This window comes from Lemur catta, chromosome 15 (genome assembly GCF_020740605.2).
Source record: "Lemur catta isolate mLemCat1 chromosome 15, mLemCat1.pri, whole genome shotgun sequence".
In the NCBI taxonomy this organism is placed as follows: Eukaryota; Metazoa; Chordata; class Mammalia; order Primates; family Lemuridae; genus Lemur; species Lemur catta.
In genome coordinates this window covers 20,369,413-20,389,085 of record NC_059142.1, presented here as the reverse complement: position 1 = coordinate 20,389,085, position 19,673 = coordinate 20,369,413, and the positions used below count along the sequence as shown (strand labels likewise).

Here is a 19,673-nt window from a genome sequence, read left to right as displayed (position 1 = left end):
GGTCTCGCTCTTGCTCAGGCTGGTCTCGAACTCCTGACCTCGAGCGATCCACCCGCCTCGGCCTCCCAGAGTGCTAGGATTACAGGTGTGAGCCACCACGCCCGGGCTCTAGAAGTTCTTTTAAAACAAATCATATGTTATTTCTTGAGTCTGGCTTCTTTTACTTCGAATAATGGTTTTGAGATTCACCCATGTAGCTCAGTCACTAGTTAGTTCTTTTTTAGTGCTGAGGAGTATTCCATTATCTCAAGGTACCACAGCTGGTTTATCCATTCACCACCTGATGGACATCTGGGCTGTTTTCAAACTTAGGCTATGTGAATAAAGCCGTTAAGAGCACTGGAGGATAAATATTTGAGTAAAAAAGTATGTGCCTTTGATATTTTATTTTCATATTATAGGTATATAATATAATCTTCATTTTCACTGTGATTGTAACTTGCTTTCAACATTTATATCTGTGGAGTTATATTCACAGATATAAATGCTAAAATCTATATATACATATTCTTGTTCCTAATTTTATACTGCTAGCATTCTATGCTTGAAAATTTGTATGTAATTTTAATGTGTCTATTGTTTGATTCATTTGGAATCAAACATTCATTTGGACATTCTTTACCAGCTTTACTGAGGTACAATTGGCAAATAAAAATTGTATATATTTAAGGTATACAACATGATGTTTTTAATATACATATATATTATAAATGATTACTACAATCAAGGTAATTAACATATCCATCACCTCACACAGTTTACCTTTTGGGGGGGGGCAGTAAGAACACTTTAGATAAGATACTATCTTACCGCATTAGTGTGGCAAAAATTAAAGACTTAAAAACAGGTAGTCCTAATGAGAATGCAGGAAAATAGGCAATCTAATTTAGTGTTGGTGAAAATGTGACCTCCTACAATTATTGAGGAATGCAAATCTAGTAATAACTATTAAAAATTCTAAATACAAATGCCCTTGACACAGAAATCTCAGTTGGGGATTCTAGTTTATAAAATTAGGAGCATCAGATAAGAATATTTTCAACAAAGATATTTACTTGATGATTAACCATAATGTCAAAAAACTGAAAACATCTGAATAAACCCATCCACAGTGAAATAGTTCAGTTAACGAAGCTCAGTAGTGTAATAAAGAATATTACCCGAAACTAAAAGGAATGTGTTAGATCTGTATTAACCATTTTAAGGAACAATCAGAATGTATTCTTAGGCAAATAAAGCAAGATGTAGAGTAATATGCATAAAATGATTTCAGTTTAAAATACAACCACTACCACCTTACGTACCAATGTGTATTTTCATTTGAATATTTGTATAAACAAGTAGATATGAATAGGAGGATACACACCAGCCATTAACACTGGTTAGTTAAGACGGAATGTGACTACAAAAGAGTGAGAATACATAAAAAATGCATACATGTTTATAAATCCAGAAAGATTTAAAGTCTAAATTTTTAACCCAGAAAAATACCATAGAAAAATAGAAAAGTGTATTTCAAAAATCTTGGGGCATGCCAGACAAGAAAGTCATATATTGTATGATTCCATTTATATGGAATATCCAGTCTAGAATAAGCAAATCCATAGAGACAAAAAGCAGTTAGTGGTTGCCAAGGGATACAGGGAGAGGGAAACAGGGAGTGACTACTAATGGATATGGGGTTTCTTCTTGGGAAAATGAAAATGGTCTGGAATTAGATAGTGGTGACAATTGTACAACTTTGTGAATATACTAAAAAACCACTGAAATGTATACTTTGAAAGGGTGAGTTTTATGGTACATCAATAAAATGAATGAATAAAATCTTGGGGAAGGAGAGGTCTTACCAAAAAAGCTAGGAGACAAAAAAGAACAAGACTGAGCTGATTACACCCAAATTTTAAACATCTATATAGCAGAAAGATCTCATAACTAAAGTTTAAAAAGAGAAATCAAGTAAAAACACACACACATATCCCCTACAAATCAATAAAAGACAAATAATTCAATGGAAAAATTAGTAATTCACTGAAGATACATAAATGACTGATAAACATTTAGAAAGATATAGCTGTGGTAGCTTTTTATCTATTTCTATTTTCCCAATAAACAAACAAAAAATAGGTATTATTTTAACGGGCTCCAAAACAATCTAACACGAAAAATCATTCCTCATAACGGAAAAGTTAGGATATAGACCTAAGTAGAGTATCATAGAATCACAGACTCTCAAAGATTACCTAGTTCATTTATTTACCCTTTAATACATAAATTCCCTTTCCAATATTTCTACAAAGTATTGAATCATTCAGCTGATTCTGAACATCGCCATCTACAGGCAAATCACACAGGAGCCCATTTAATGTTTAGTTAACCAAGAGTATTTCTCCCAAACCAGCAAAAAAAAGAAAAAATGTATTTGTAAAACAAAGTGCATCCTGAAATTTAAACAAAACAATAAGATTAATACTCAGCTCTTAGTTTGAAAAAATTATAAAAGCCTCTTAGAATTACCAGTTGTTACAATGCCAATTTCACTATAGATGGTACATCCGATAGCCTACCTTCCTAGTAAAATCCTGTGAAAATTGTTCTAAAACACCTAAAATGAATTACTAGATAATTTCAGCAGCACCAAGTGGACACACACCTAAGTAGACACAAATAACACACTACAAAACTGATGAAGTCTAGTAGTACAACCCTTGCAGTGAATTTTAGAGAAACTGTGTTTAACATTAAGAGGGATCATTTAGCCTTCTCTGATAAAAGAATGAAACCATTTTAAATCTTTGATCATTATGTGGTATTATTTATCTCTCCTCCAAATAAAATTATGTATGAGTACGTTTCTGCTAAGGCCAGCAAACAGAGTCCTAAAATGATTATAATTCAAATGATTCCCTGAAATAGTTTGCTTAAAGAATGATGAACCTAAACTAATATACACTTTGAATAAAATATACTGTTTCACTGGACAAAATGGAAATAATTTTGCCCTTCTCACCTTATTCATGTTGTTTTCATCAACCACATCCTTGGATATATCCTGGATTATTTCTGGACACAAGATAAGGAGAATGATTTGTAGCGGCCAAACTGCTGCTTTACGTTTGGTGCTTTCAGCAAAACCATCCACCAAGTCAAACAGTTTTTCTGCACACTCTACATGAAAAATATATTAAATGACATTATTAGATGAGAAAAAAATCTGTAGGATTAAATTAAAAGCTGGCACTATCCAAAAACCCAAAAAGGCCACATTTTTAAAAGATAAATTTGGAAGTGCACCTAAACAACTACACAAATCCATTCAGGTAAGTAGACAAGGAATGCTACGTTGTCTATGTGTTAGAAGAGCTATCTTGATCCACTCTGAAAAAGTACACACTTTAGAATGGCTGATCCTGTGGTTTACTCACAATGTGCAGGGCATTATACAAAGTGTGACGTACCCAAGCAACAAAGACTGGACAGCACCCCAAAGAGAATTACCAAAGTTCATCAGGGGTCTGTGTTCTCCTGAGAATTCTTACATCATAGCTAAGAATATTATTACTTTATACACATTTTCCTAAATATAAAATAAAGCCTTAGAGGACAAAAACATGCCTGTCTACAATAAAAAAACAAATACCCAATTACAACTCTAAAGATAGAGCTTCTATTAAACTTCTTTTTTCTATTTGCTCAAAGGAAAGGAAGAGGGTTGAGGGGTAATTGAGAAATATGAGAAAAGAATAGTATCTCCTATTTGACATCAGTTGACAATACAAGGTGTAAATGTAGCTTTATAACAAAAATAACTTACAAAGTGATAGATTTTTTACCTTGTAAGTAAGAGTGTAAAAGACAAAATATCAGTGTCATCCTTACCAGCCATATCAGTCTGTGGAATCTGGTATAGCTTTGTAAATTCATCTGGATAATTTTCTACCCAGTTCCAAAATGCCTACAAATAACAAAACACATGTCTTTATATGAAAACAGTGACATTTTCTTGATACAGTAAATAAAATGTCACAAATTCCTAATTTCCCTCATAAGAATATTACAATACATTCTTCCTAAAAATGTGAAACTATCACTCGTCATGATTTTTTGATTCAAAATACTAATAAAGACAGCAAAACTTATAACCAAAACCAAAATTTTAGTACCAAAAAAGTTGTAACTTACCTTTTCTAGGCTATTTATAACTGCTAACTGTGCAACCTTCTTTAGGGCTTTAAATTTAAATGCTGTTTCTGGAAAAAAAATTTTTTTAATTAATTCTAATTAGTTAACACAAATATAGCTCAGAGCTACTAGCAAAAATAACTTTCCTTTTACATATTATTTTCATTCTAATATTATTTGTAAGCAATGAAAAGACAAAATTAATATAAACACAAAACTCACTAGTTATGCCTGCTAGAGACAAAACTCAATAAAATACAAATATGCCTTGAACTTGCAAGTTTGTAAGTTTTTTCCTTTTTTTTTTTCTTTGAGACAGGGCTCTGTTGCCCAGGCTGGAGTGTGGTGGCATGATCATAGCTCACTACAGCCTCTAACTCCTGGGGCTGAAGCAATCCTCCTACCTCAGCCTCCTGAGCAGCTGGGACCACAGGCTCACATCACCCCAACTGGTTAATTTTTTTTTTTTGAGACAGAGTCTCACTTTGTTGCCCAGACTAGAGTGAGTGCCATGGCGTCAGCCTAGCTCACAGCAACCTCAAACTCCTGGGCTTAAGCGATCCTACTGCCTCAGCCTCCCGAGTAGCTGGGACTACAGGCATGCGCCACCATGCCTGGCTAATTTTTTTCTATATATATTTTTAGTTGGCCAGATAATTTCTTTCTATTTTTTAGTAGAGACGGGGTCTTGCTCAGGCTGGTCTCGAACTCCTGACCTCGAGCGATCCACCCACCTCGGCCTCCCAGAGGGCTAGGATTACAGGCGTGAGCCACCGCGCCTGGCCAAATATTTTAAAAATTTTTTGTAGAGACAGGGTCTCACTATGTTGCCCAGGCTGAGTCTGGAACTCCTGGCTTCAAGTGATCCTCCTGCCTCAGCCTCCCAAAGTGCTGGTATTACAGGCATGAACCACCAAGCCTGGCCCTTTGTTTCTGTTTTTAATGATAACTTATTTTTCAAAAAAAGTATAAAACACATAGTCACTGTAAAAAATTCAAAAATACACAATAGTTTAAGGGAAATTTAAAACATCACCCATGATTCTACCATTCAGAGACAACCACAATTAACATTTGGTGAATTTTCTTCCTTCCCTTTTCCTATGCATGTATAAGAAAAACATATTTAACATAACTGAGGTAATATATGTTATTCCAAACCTGTTCTTTTCACTTTACATAGCATCCTCATTCTTTTTCTACATCTTTAAAAATTCTTCATACATATTTGTTGAAGGCTCTACATACAAAATATCATCTATTACTTGAACGATTATAACATACCATGTATTTTCAGTATATCTAATTATTTCAAAATCTTAATACTTTCAATTTGCTCATCTGTATGTCTAAGGTTATAGATCTAATAAATGATTGAAATGGGCTACAAAGCCAGTCTTCTCAGTATGCTTTAATGCCTCTGAATAGTTAAGTCTCTGTATTAAGTCACTGGTTATTTAGATGTTTTCCTGTTGTAACATTTAAGTAATTTCCAATATTTCACTATTATAAATAACTTTAGTAAATACTTTTATAGCCAAATTTTTTTACACATTACTGATTATTGCTTTAAGGTAAGCAAATATCTAGAAGTGGAAGTGTCTGGTCAAAAAGATGAATATCTTTTAAAGCCCTCGATAAAGATTATCAAGCTACTTCTCAGAAGGGTTAGGCCAAATGCTGTTCCCACCAAGCAGCATATGAACATCCTTGCCATCGTTAACCAGGTTCATTTTCTTCATTTTGCTAATTTGAGTGTTCAAAGTAGTAGGCTGCATTTTTAATGCAATGAACATTAAACAATTTCTATATAAATATACATTAGGTATTTTAATTTCTTCTTCTAAATGTATTGTCCACATCTAGAAAGAGATTTATATTTGGAAAAGATGACCCCTCTATAAACTATTTTACTGATAGTCCCTTGGCAAAGAACTCTTCCTACAGGCTTTTAACAAAGGGATACAGATTTTTATCACATTTATATAAATATCCTCCTAAGATAGGGATAAGTCCTTGAGTAATAAAAGTCATTATTACCTTTAATTATGAATTTTTTTCTGGACTTGCAAATGAGTTACTCTCCAAATTAGTTTTTTAAAGTATCCCTTGGATTTTCTTTGTTCTCACTGTCCTTTGATTTCTAAGTAATGAAACACTTCACAGTGCTCTTTAGTCTTTTTGCCTTCCTATGTTCATCAATTTTACCTTTATAACTTTTTTAATGTGTTATATAATCTATTCTCAATTCCAATGTATGCACCTTTCATTACTTCAGTTCTACAAGTTTCTGGTTGGACACTCTATGGATAATTCAAACTCTCAGTAGATCTAAAACTGAATTCATCATTTTCTTGGCCACCCCATTCACTGCCATAAACCCTCCCTTCCCTTTCCTGCTTTAACCATCTTGTTCTGTAATATTTGGTGATACTTCTCTAACCTCATATATCTGCACTGATTACCAAATGCTATGTATTCTACTTCTTAAATACCTATACTGGTCTCTATCCTACCCTACTCCATATGAATCTCCACTACTCCGTTATTCCTCACTAACATTACTACACAACCAACTTCCAGAAGTTCATGTAACCCTCTATCAAGCCATCCTGCAAATTTCAAGCAAAGTGGTGTATCTAAAATGAAATACTGATCAAGGTATTTATCATCACCTTAAAGCCTTTCCATCACTTCCTATGGCCACTAAAATAAAGCCTCATAACTTATAAGCACAACAGTTAAATACTTTGTTTCTAGAGATGGCAGATATCAACTGAATCTTTACTTTGACAATTACTAGCTCTGTGATCGTGGAAATATTACTTAAGCCCAGTTTCCTCATCAATATATAGGATGATAATACTAGTATTGCTTCAGAGTGTTATCACAAGGATTGATGAGAAAAGGCATGTAAACTGCATAGCACTATGCCTGGCACAAACTGAAAATTCAACAAATGTTACCATATTTTTATTAATATGATCTGATCTACTCTTGTGCCTTCATAGTTTGCTCATCTCCCACCCACACGTAAATACATACTTCTCTCATCTTGTACTCATCCTATTTGAGTTTGTCATATTGTTTTGCAAATAATTTGATACTACATATGTCTCATAAGCCATGCTATGAGTGCCTTAGGACAGATTCAATATTTTGTTAATTTTTGTAATTCCAGCACTTTGCATGGTTTCTTACATATAGTTTCTCAACAAATGCTTGTTGAATTGAATTTAGCACACCACAAGTTTTACCCCTCATCATAGAAACTTTCTATGTTTCCATTGCTTTTACCATGTCACCTAGAGCCATCTTTTGCTGGTCTACTTAATATTAGCTTTATACCTTATATATTTACTCTAAATTTATGTTCATGAGGGGGCTGAATTCAGTAGGGAAAAGTTACCTCAATATAAAGAAAGCCATTTCCACATATTTAATTAGTTTCTCTTATTTGGGCATGGAGAACCATCTCAATTAATTATCATAGATTCAACATGTCTAAGAAAACTGTTGTTTTAAACAAACACCTATTCACAGGCAATTTAGACTAGATTTATTCCCAAAATGTTACTGAACAATTATTAAAAATCATAAAACTCCACTTACACTTCTTAAACTTTATTCATAGAGATCTCTAGATTTTATCATTCAGTTCCTTAACTGCTCAATGTTTAATGATAGATATTAAAATCTTGCAAATTTCAACTATGAAATGAATGGTGGTTTATTATAATCTAAAATAATTGCTGTTCATGTATTCATACCTCAGCATAATAACTAAAGTGATCCATTTTTTCCTTTATTAAAGTTCTGAAAATTGATTAAATTGTTGCTTGGTTTTGCATAGTAATGACCTAAAATCATAAATTCTGAACAAAGTAATACAGATGGAACACAGCTTTATATGATTCATCTGAATAGATATAGCCTTTTTATAACTCTGGTGAAACAGTTATTGAGTTTAAAGCAAATGTTAAGAAAATTAAACAGGTTTTTTGAAAATTACATTGCAGAATTGTTCAACTTTTCAAAGCTAATATAACTCAATCTCTTTCTTTTAGGTCAGACATTAAAAACATTACTGCTGTTTGACAATTCCTCAATCAAGATACAAAGTAAAATAAAAAGTATGAACTGTATACTATAAAGTTTCACATTTAAATTAGCTACAGTCCAATAACACTTAAAACAACAATTTTTATACAATGAAATTTAGGTATTCATATTCAGTTTATGAATCATTGATATCTGACTTACATTAACACTTCTTTGCTACAACAAAATTTCTCTCAATGCCTTCTGATAATTTATTTCAATCCGCATAATCACATACAGCACTCCCCAAAGCTTTAAAATTACATATTAGTTGTTATAATATTCCCATGTGGAACTACTATTAACATGTTCTACAGAGAAGCAACACTAGGCACTGAAAGGTTAAGGGACTCTGTAATGCTGTAAAGCTAGTCAGTAAGTTAGTAAGAGAGCTGAAAATAGAAATGTCAGAAATGAGATCCCTGGCTCAATCCCTCCTCTCACCACAGATCACAATCTCCCAGTTCCGTTCTTCAGTGAAACTTTGGCATCCCGCTAAAGACTGTCTTCTTTAAGCACTACAACAACTAAACAGGTAACTTCCATAACTTATAGCCATCCTTAAAGAGATGAAATTCCAGAAAAATTAAACAGCAGCACCTTACATTCTCTTTATTAAATGAAAAAATTGTACTTGAACAAAACTTCCTATTGTTAGGATTTAAGATACTCATTTTCTCTACTGTATTATTTTCAAAGGTTCAAAAATGAGTAAACCATATGTATTATTGGCCATTTCACAAAAACATCTGCATTATAAAATCATTTTGATGTTCTAGTTCAACAGTTAATATGATTGGTACATTCGTAATACTGGTTTTTGACCCAGTGATTAATTTTAGATATATTATCATACATTTAAACTTACCCTTCAGGAGTCGTTTTAATTTTGCACAATCCACATTAATGTACTGTAACAACTCTATATCATGAACATCAACATTGTCTTCTGAACAAACAGTCAATTCCTGTAACCTAAAAAGTAAAAAACAAAAATAATTTATCAAATTAAATTTTAGGATATTCCAAATTCTGAATTCAACAGGTTCTTCCCTCAATGATGAGTTTATAAGAGTAAAGACACATATAAAAATAAAGGAATAAGTATTTCTTATTAAAAAATCTAAAGAAACATAACTAATTTAAGGAATATGATAAAAGAAATCACAATAATCCAGTAAACTTAGTATCCCTATATTTAAAATTGAGGTGTTTAAATCATTTTTACTATTTTTAGCCAGGATTCTTTGGGAAAATTAGTTAATTCCAGGATTGGGGCAGGAGATGTAGACAAGATGAGCCCAAGTCACCTTGAGCTTGAAAACAAGGAAACTATCAAACTATCAGAGTCATGTAAAAAAATCACATAGGTACAGACTTAAAGGGGCTCCTGACTTTCAAATATGGCATAATTTGAGCAGCAAAAAAATTATGTCTACAACAGTTGAAACATATACAAAAAATAAAAATCCATGAGTCTGTAGTAATACTGGAAAAAAAAGCCTCACGGGTACCTTTCACAGCTGTTAGCGTAACAACTCATTCTGAAAATGAATAACCACAGTCAAGTCTCTATCCTGCATTCCCTCTATGGACTGACTGTATTGTAAGATAACTGAATAAATCGTCAAGCAAAATCTTTTACAAGACTCACAATTTAAAAATAAAGAATAAATGACAGAATAGAAAATTTATCATTTTGCAGTGCCCAATGAAATGACAAATCCAAGAAATGTTGATCAGTGGTTACCTAAAACCATTAGGTAAAAATTTTATGGGACACTTTAAAATGAATGGATAATGCTGATAACATCTAAATCCAACAATTAATCTTAACACTAAAAGTGAGATAATATAGCAACATGAATTACACAGAACCATCTGTAAAGTATTCTTGTCCCCCAAGCCAAATGAACCTGAATCCAGTCTAACCCAGCCAAATAGAGAATGTGGAAAATTTTACGTGGCAAATAACCCAGTCCAACAAATGGCATGAAAAAAATTGGAAGAGGGGTACAAAAATAAAGGAATGACATAAATTAAGACAGACTCAAGAGAAATATCAACAAATTGCAAGGTGTGGATCTTGTTTGTATTCTGATTTGAACAAACCAAATGAAAAAGCCATTTCTGAAATAATGAGAAAAAATTAAACAAATTTAGTAATAGATGATATTAACGAATTATGATTTTCACTAGATATTACAATAAGATTGTAGTTTCACTTTTTAAAATCTATTTATTAGACATGCATACTGAAATATTTACAGGTGAAATGACATGATGTCTGAGGTGTGCCTTGAAGTATTAAAAAAGGAAAAAAGAGATAAATCAAGAATCACAGCATGCAGATAACAGCTGAAGCAGAGTAAGAGATACAGGGGGATTTGAAATACTATTCTCTCTTATATGTTTATTTTTAAAATATTTCCACAATGAAAAGTTTTTTAAAATTCAAATTTCAAATATGTAAAAATAATATAATTTAATATAAACCTCTATTCTTGTCAACCAGACTTCAGAAACATAAATGATACTTCATCTGCATTGACAGGGTACATTTACTTTGTATTCAAAAAAACGAGTAAGCCTTTTTTCATTGCACTTTTCATAGTCTGTACATGTGTTTATATGATTATTTTGAGTAATGTCTCTCGTTCACAGTAGTACATAAGCTTGTAAGGACAGAAATCTTTTTAAACCCGAAACTTCGTTTATATTGAATATGAATTTATCAAATCCAGAGAATTCTCTACCAATGTAGAGAAATCTAACACTTAAGGTCCAGGCGTGGTTGCTCATGCCTGTCATTCCAGCACTTTGGGAAGCCAAGGTGGGAGGACTGCTTGAGGCCAAGAGCTCGAGATCAGCCTGGGGAACATAGTGAGACCCTGTCTCTACAAAAAATAAAAAATTAACTGGGTGTTGTGGTGCATGCCTGTAGTCCTAGTTACTCAGGAAGCTGCAGAACGGAGATGGCTTGAGCCCAGGAGTTTGTGGTTACAATGAGCTATGATCAGGCCACTGCACTCCAGCCTGGGTGACAGAGACAGACCCTATCTCTAAAATAAAAGAAAAGAAAAAAAAAATTTAACACTTTAACAAAAATGTAGATATTTTAAAACTAACAAATTCAATTAAGCCTAAATAAAAGGTATTAAATTTTTCTTCCATTTCTCCAACTAAAAACCACAGGGGTCAGATTTTCAAAAGCTGGTATCACCAATCTATTAAACTGTGCTACCTAATAAGGCATACTCACTAGTCATATTAATTAATATACATCAAAAAAGTAAGCAGCAGAATGAAATTATTAATTTTTATAAAGGGAGCAATAGAGCTATGATGAAAAAGCACAAATATTATATGGTCTTATTGATAAGTATAAATTGAATTTTAACCATTTTAGTGCATTTAAAATTGACTTATTATTCATCACACTAAATCTTCAGTTGCTAAAAATGAAATCAATTCTATTTCTTTCTTCTCAAATTCTCCTTTCACTTTAGCCTATGTTAGCTTTTAGCTAACATTAAAATTATTCTAAGCACTTACACTAAACCTCTTCATATCATCAGTGTGAGAAAACCTTGTCAGTTCAAGCAGGAAATGAGGTGGCCCTCAATTCTGATTTACATGCTAAAAATTCCACAGCTGCTGCAAAAAGCGTAGAAATATGGAGTATGACTCCTTTGAAAACACAACATAATATAGATCAGCAACATCAACTTTTCAAAACCTGACTCTTACAGATGTTTGTGAAAAATGGAAGAAAAATGTTGCCTCTTTTATGGTCCAGTACCATTATGGGGTAGTCTGAGCAGAAGAAAAGAAGTGTGGACAACCTAACACTAAAACATCTAGAAAGATGTACACTGAACAGAAAGCTATTTTAAATGTAAAAAAATTAAGTAAAACTCTACCCACCCACTAAGGTTCAGAAATGAAGTGGAAACTGAAAAACAGAGAGTTAAAACCAGTGCATGATCTGACCCTGCAACAAAGGAAGGATTAGAGAGGTTTTTGATCTCTTTAACCTAACCTAGGAGCTTGGGGCTTAACATTCACATGGAAACTGGATATAAAGCCTTGTACCCTAATAATGCAGAGATTAGAACATGGGCTCTGCATAAAACATGAACTAGAAAGAACTATGCCCTCCTTAAACTAAAAAAAAGAAAAAGAAAATCTACCAGCACAAAGAAGTTTATCTGTTCTGCCTCAGCTTTGAGTAAGGAGGGAAAAAAACGTCACCAGAACTGTTACATTATAGGGGTTTAGGGTCCAAATATACAGTCTGGGACTGAGAAATTAACAAAAAAAATAGGTCTAGAGCTGGGCAACTGGCAAACATAAATGCAAAACCATCACTAGAACACTACCACAGCTCAAGACTGTAAGAGATTCCCAAAGAAAACATAGCCCACACTAAAGATAAGTTTGCAATCAAAAATAAAACAATGAGGAAACAATTCCTATGAATGAAAGTTGGCACATACAAAAATATAATTTAAAAATATTAAAGAGAATATAAAATGTTTTAAATGATTAGAGGCCTACAAGAAGAAACTGAAAACTTATTAAACAGAAACCATAAAAAATAGATTTGTATAGAACCAAATAGTAAATTGTAAAGTCAAGTAGACCCTTGCACAGAAAAAAGAAAAAAATAAAAATAAAAAAGTAAATTGTGGCCAGGCGTGGTGGCTCATGCCTGTAATCCTAGCACTCTGGGAGGCCAAGGCAGGAGGATCGCTCGAGGTCAGGAGTTTGAGACCTGCCTGAGCAAGAGCAAGACCCCATCTCTACTAAAAATAGAAAGAAATTATATGGACAACTAAAAATATATATAGAAAAAATCAGCTGGGCATGGTGGCGCATGCCTATAGTCCCAGCTACTAGGGAAGGATCGCTTGAGCCCAGGTTTGAGGTTGCTGTGAGCTAGACTGACGCCATGGCACTCTAGCCCATGGAACAGAGCAAGACTCTGTCTCAAAAAAAGAAAAGAAATACAAAAAGCAAACCTTAATGGAGAAAAACTTACCGACAGGGAGTATAGTTAAACAATATATTTTCATGATATTGATTCATCCATTATATATGAAATATAAAATCAACCTTTAGAAAGAACTCCCATTTGAGCATATTTTTAAGCCACCTAATGCTATAATAGCAATATCATAAGATGTCCCCACCTAAATTAAACCATCATAAAGGTCTTTTTAGATGAGTGGTCCTCTAACAAGATCAGCTCCTATTTCTGGCACAAGCTAAATAAAAAGGCAAATGCAGTTGTCTGAAACATGTTATTTCACAGATCCCATTTCTGAGCAGTCTGTCCCCCGAAAACTAATGAAATTTTAGACACTTAACTTCTATTTTGGCAACAGACAATGAACTAGATTCAAGAAATAATAAAAGTTGTCTATTTTTACATGTGCCAATGCTGAAAAATCCCATAAAACCTTTGGTAACTAGAAAATTTCTAGAGTTTTCAAAGGTGGCACGTTTGCTGTGCTTTATAAAGCAGCTCACGTATGAATAGACTAAAAAACTTCTGATTTTTTTTAATCACTTTCTACCTTCAACATAAGATTTCAAATAGTAAGGCTGGTCTGGCAGTCACCTAAATGAAAAGGGTTTTTGTTTTTTATAATTTTGCAGCCTCCCATTCCCTAGGTGTTTGTTACTTTGCTGATTCAACCAGTATATTATTACTCAGAATATGAAATATTATTTACTCAAAAGATTTCATGAAAACATTGTTCTATCATATAAATATTACAATGGTATATCAGTCATATACCATTAAGTAAAACTTTTTCTTTGGGCCAGGAATTCTGTTGAGGTTGAAAAATATTGTTGCCTAGCATTATAATTATAGAAATGTCATTTTTGTTCAAAAAGATTGCAGGACTTTGAAGTCAGTCAATTCAATAAAACACCATAGCACAAATTCTCAAATTATGACGTATGTTCTCATTCACATCTGTTGGAAAACAACAGAATAATGAGTGAAATCTGAATAACTGGAAGCCCACTGTTCACACAACACTGAATTGCCAAAGATGCAAGTACCAGTAAGCAAAGAGGGCTGTTTTTCTCTATTCTGCATCAGTCTTTGATTCAGTAAATCACTAAGTGATTTATGTTATATTTCCTACTTGGTTGTAATTGAGTTAAGAACACATTTGACTTGCATGAGAAAGGCAAATCATTTGCATGAAAGCAAGTTCTATAGTTACTTGCTACTGTTACTTATAATTCTCTCCCATAGAGCACCATTTATAACAATTCCTCCATCTGTAGCATGTCACAACTAATGCTCACAATGATTTTGAATCATCAATAAAAGCTTAAATTATATTTATGATACATCTTTAAAACAAAGTATATTTTATCAAAAAGATTTCATCAAAATATAGTTCAAATAGAAGCATAGGGAAGCAACCTGGTATGATGAAACTAATATAAATTCTGAAGCCAGCCTTTGTTATTTTGGGCTCTCCATTATTTACCATATCACCTTAACTTTTTGGGTATTAGTTTGCTTACTTGTAAAATGCAGGAAGTATCATCTACTTTTCAGGGTTGCTGTGAAGATAAGACAGCATAGCATATGCTGTAAATACGCAATAAATAGGAATATTTTACATGTACTTAAAACACAGTCCACTTTCTGGAGAAGTCTACTCTGTATTCACTTCCTTGTGCTTCCATATTGCTTAGGTTTTTTGGTAAATTAGGATCTTGTGGTAAGGAATAAAGCTGTGAGATCATTAGAATTCTGACTATTCTTATCAATTATTGCATCTGATTGGCTAATTTCATTTAAAGGAATAACAGGTTTAAAAAGCCAAACCAAAAATTCATACCTAGTACTTTTTAGAAAGCCTGATCATGGGAGATACTTTTTTCCTAAAATTTAGACTTTGAAGTTTTTAACAATACACACATTTAATTGCATACATCAATATCACATTACATAATTAAAATTTCAAAGTAATTAATATATAAAATTCCTACAAAAGCCCAGAAAAAACTCCTTTCTGTTAACTTTTTATTTTTATGTAGACAAAAAGAAGACTTCTAAAATTCATATTAACTCAATAGTCCCATGAGGATTTACACACTAACCTGGTAGAAATTCGACTAAAGACTGCATTAAAGTTGTTGCAACTGAGGGAAAATAAAACTCCAGAGGCAGAATTCCGAAGTTCAGCTGCATGTTGGTTTCCTTCACGACAGGTGTGAAGAAAATGGCAGATTTCTGGCAGCAACTGTTTGACCAGCATTGTTTCATCTAATCTCATTGTGTCCTTTGGTTGCTAAAATAGAAATAATCACATAATTCTAAAACTTTCTTAACTTCACCTCTAAACATTTTCTACTATGAAAATTTTCAAACATACAGAAGAGCAGAAACAGAATAATGAACACTCATATGCCCATCACCTAGAGTCAACAATTGTTAACATTTCATCATATTTGCCACATCTTTTTTAAATAGACTAATAAAGAGGATGGCTGGCCACAGTGGCTTATAATCAATCCTAGCTACTGAGGCTGAAGTAGGAGACTGGAGGCAGGAGGTGAGAGGCTGAGGCAAGAAGATACCTTGAGGCCAGGAGTTGGAGACCAGCCTGAGGAATATAGCAAAACTCCATCTCTAAAACAAAAAAATTTAAAAATAGGCCAGGTGTGGCAGCGTGCACTTGTAGTCCCAGCTACTCAGAGGGCTGCAGAGAGCTATGATCCTGCAAGTACACTCCCAGGTTGGGTGACAGAGCAAGACTCTGTCTCTTTAAAAAAAAAAAAAAAAAAAGGATAATTCCATCTCTCACCCATAATCACAATTAAAGTCCAATTCTCCATCTATCCTCACTAGTTCCCCAACTCCCGCTTGCTCTCTTGGTTAATTAATGAGTCCTTCTATTCCTAGGAATCCTCTCTTTGCTGTAAGTTCCAAATAAACTTTACTAATATTGATTAGCAAGTGCATTATGTCATTTCCTAACATCCCAATAAATTCCCAGATGAGCGATCACACCTGTCTTTGTGCAGACTGACCAAAACAGATACTACTTACTAGAAGTAATTTTGTTTTGGTTGAATTATTTGAAATAAGTTATAAACATAATACTTCACCCCTACATAACTTAGCATCTCTTAAAAATAAGGACTCTAATATAACTTCAATACAATTAACACACAAGGAAAAATAAACAATTCCTTGTATCATCTAATACTCATTCTGTATTCAAATTTCACCACTGCCCCCAAAATGTCTTTCTTAGCTTTTTTCATTCAATGAGGATCAAAAAAAGGTTCACAGACTACAACATGAGAGCCATCTCTCTCACATACACTATATACATCATTTTTATTTTCCATGACATTGGCTTTAAGAAACTGGGCCAGTTGCCTTACAGAAGGTTCCATATTCTTGATTTAATTATTTCCTAGTGATATAACTTGGCTTGTTCTTCTAGTTACTGTACTTTCTGTAAGCTAGAATTTAAATCTAATAGTCTGATTAGATAGATTCAGGTTAAACATGTTAGCTAATTCAGATATCACATCGTGAGCACATAATGTCTGGTGGTCCCCTGTTAATGATACCAAGTCTGATAACTTTGGTGTTAGCACTGAAATCTCTACATTATAATTATCTACTCTACAACTTACAAACAACTAATGGATAAGCTATTCTACAGATATGCTATTCTACATTACTACCTTACCTAATGGCTTTGGTATTCATATGAGTAACAATTTTGATAATACTGAGTAAGGTGAAAAGAAAAAAAATTGTATAATTGTGTGCTATAATGGATTCTTTTTTGTATTGTTTTGTTTTTTAGTAAGAGGTCTTGCTCTTTCATCAGGCTGGAGTGCAGTGGCCCAATCCATAGCTCACTGCAACCTCAAACTCCTGGGCTCAAGTGATCCTCCTGCCTCAGCCTCTGTAGTAGCTCGGAATACAGATATGTGCTACTGTGCCCAGCTAATTTTTTTTATTTTTTATAAAGATGATGTCTCACATGTTGCACAGGTTAGTCTAGAATTCCTGGCCTCAAGCTATCCTCCTACCTCGGTCTCCCAAAGTGCATAAACCACCACACCCCACCTACACCTGATTCTTAATTGCAATCTAAGAGCTTTGGATGCAAATACACTGAAATAGATGCACAGTAAATAAATACGTTTCACAAAAACCTGCAAAATTCAAGTTACAATGTCTATTTCTTGTTTACAGGACAACCAAACAATACACATGTTGAAACTAACTCCAATTAATAAATAAAAATCAGAAAAGTCTTAAATCTTTTGAATAATAGTCACATGCACAGGAACAAAAATACTTAAGATTCCTCAAATTCTACAAAATTTTACTCATAATAAGATAGTGGTAAGTATTAGTTCTTTTTCACTTAGCTATTCCAACTACTTATATGATAAATATGTACTTGTAGGCTCAGTTCTTCAACTGCCTCACCTTATTTTGATTTACAACTGAGGATCAAGAGACATCGGTAAAATCACTGAAAGTAATCTCAGAAAATACAATTGTTTGATAATATAAATAGCATTATTTTTTAAATTGTAAATTTAATGGAAAAATCTTATACATTTTCAATAGTAGAGCAGGACAGGATATTACATATTTTATACATTATGTAAGTTATACCAGGCCCACTTATTAGCATTTCAAGTAGTCTATCTCCAAAGAATATTAAATCAAACAGGGGCCAATAATACCAGTGATCTTTTTCCAAAATACATTTATCATTACCTCTCAATCACAAATGTTAATGGGGAAAAGCTATGGAACTAGAAGAGGTCATAAACTACCCTGCCCCCATTAAATCTTGGGTGTGGCTGATATACTAGTAATTTAGAATGAAAGTTATAAGACCACTACAAAGAATTGACTTAGGAGAAGTTTAAAAGTTGTCCACCTTCCCAATTACATCATCCTGTTTAACAGCCCTTTTGCTCTTTCACTCTCCATTTTGCAAACGGACAGCATATCACAATTAAGAGAAAATACCAAGCTAAAACAACTAGCTCACCTTCAATTTAAGTGGAAAACTTACAAACACTGTCCCACAATTTTGGAATATGGTCAAGGGTCAACAAGAGAGCTCAAAATATTATGCTGAGATTTCATGGCCTACAGGCTTCCCTAGGGATACACAGTTTTGTCAATATAATTATTTTTTCCAATTGCCTACCTCATCCCTTACACAAAGGGAATGGAATTTTATATATAATTATATATAAATTTTATATAATTTTACACGTCTGACCATTCCTTCTCTCAAGTACACAATCAGTCCTCAAATATTAAAGACCCTTCCATCTAGGTTTACCATAGAGAACTGCAGCATATGCAGAAGAGAGAAGTGATTCTGAATAAAAGCAAAATTCAGAATTATATGCCAAAGAGAGAATATAAGAAATAAGACCCCAATACACATGGAATAGGCAGATCTTTAAAATGGAGGTATTTAATTTATATATGTGTATAAATTCCTACCATGTTCCAGGAAGAATTAAGGCTCCTGAAGTATAGAAACCCTTTGCTTTACACAACAGAAACAGTCTTTAAAAAGTTCAAATTAAGTCATGGTTGCAATACACTGAGATAATAACTTAAAGTAAACATGAGAAAAAATTTTTTGGTACTCAATTACTCCTGCACATATCTATTGTATGTGTTCATATTTACACAAAACAGGATAGGTAATATTTACCCTTAACAGAATACGTTTAAGTTCTCTTTTATATAGATTTGAAAAGTAGAATATTAAAATTATATTCATACAGGAAGGCATACAAGATTACTCTTGGTCTTCTGAATCACAGTCTTTCACAGCTCTCTCTGAGAGATTAGTTACATCAAATAGTGCTTTCTTCATAAAATTTTTTCTAAAAAACCTGAGAGACAGATATGTGGCTGAAACTTAACACTTTATAAGTAAATTTATCATCTATTTAATTTATAAAAGATGAGAGAATAATTCTGCTAGGAAATTCTGCCACCAGGTCACCTGTATTAACAAAATTCATATTCCTATGTCTTAGACTGTTCTCTTTGTCCACACCTATACTTTGGTACATCACATCATTCTCAAGACTAAATTCATAAAACCTGCCTAGTTAAGAGTGGATTTACTTACCCCAGCAAGACATTTTTCCAGTGTATCCAATATAATCAACTGAGAGAGATATAAATTTTTTTCAGCAGCTTCTCCAAATATTCTCTAACAGAAAAGATATTCAGAACATAAAAGTTGGTTATCACTCTCCACTATCAATCAACACACATCTGAAAAGTGAGGGACTGAGGATCAAGAAAAAGTACTATTCTTCCATTTTATCTCCCA

At 33.2% G+C, this 19,673-nt stretch overlaps 1 protein-coding gene across 2 annotated transcripts in view; it reads right to left on the bottom strand.

Moving 5' to 3' along the window:
* Positions 1–19,673, bottom strand: part of NF1 (neurofibromin 1) — a 248,794-nt gene that overhangs the window by 178,277 nt on the left and 50,844 nt on the right. For both annotated transcript variants that reach the window (XM_045525424.1, XM_045525425.1), the window contains exons 3-8: positions 19,467–19,550; positions 15,418–15,608; positions 9,149–9,255; positions 4,180–4,247; positions 3,877–3,952; positions 3,008–3,165 (exon numbers count right to left, since the gene is read on the bottom strand). In XM_045525424.1, coding sequence (XP_045381380.1) covers positions 3,008–3,165; positions 3,877–3,952; positions 4,180–4,247; positions 9,149–9,255; positions 15,418–15,608; positions 19,467–19,550 — 684 coding nt within the window. The remainder of the gene's footprint in view (positions 1–3,007; positions 3,166–3,876; positions 3,953–4,179; positions 4,248–9,148; positions 9,256–15,417; positions 15,609–19,466; positions 19,551–19,673) is intronic.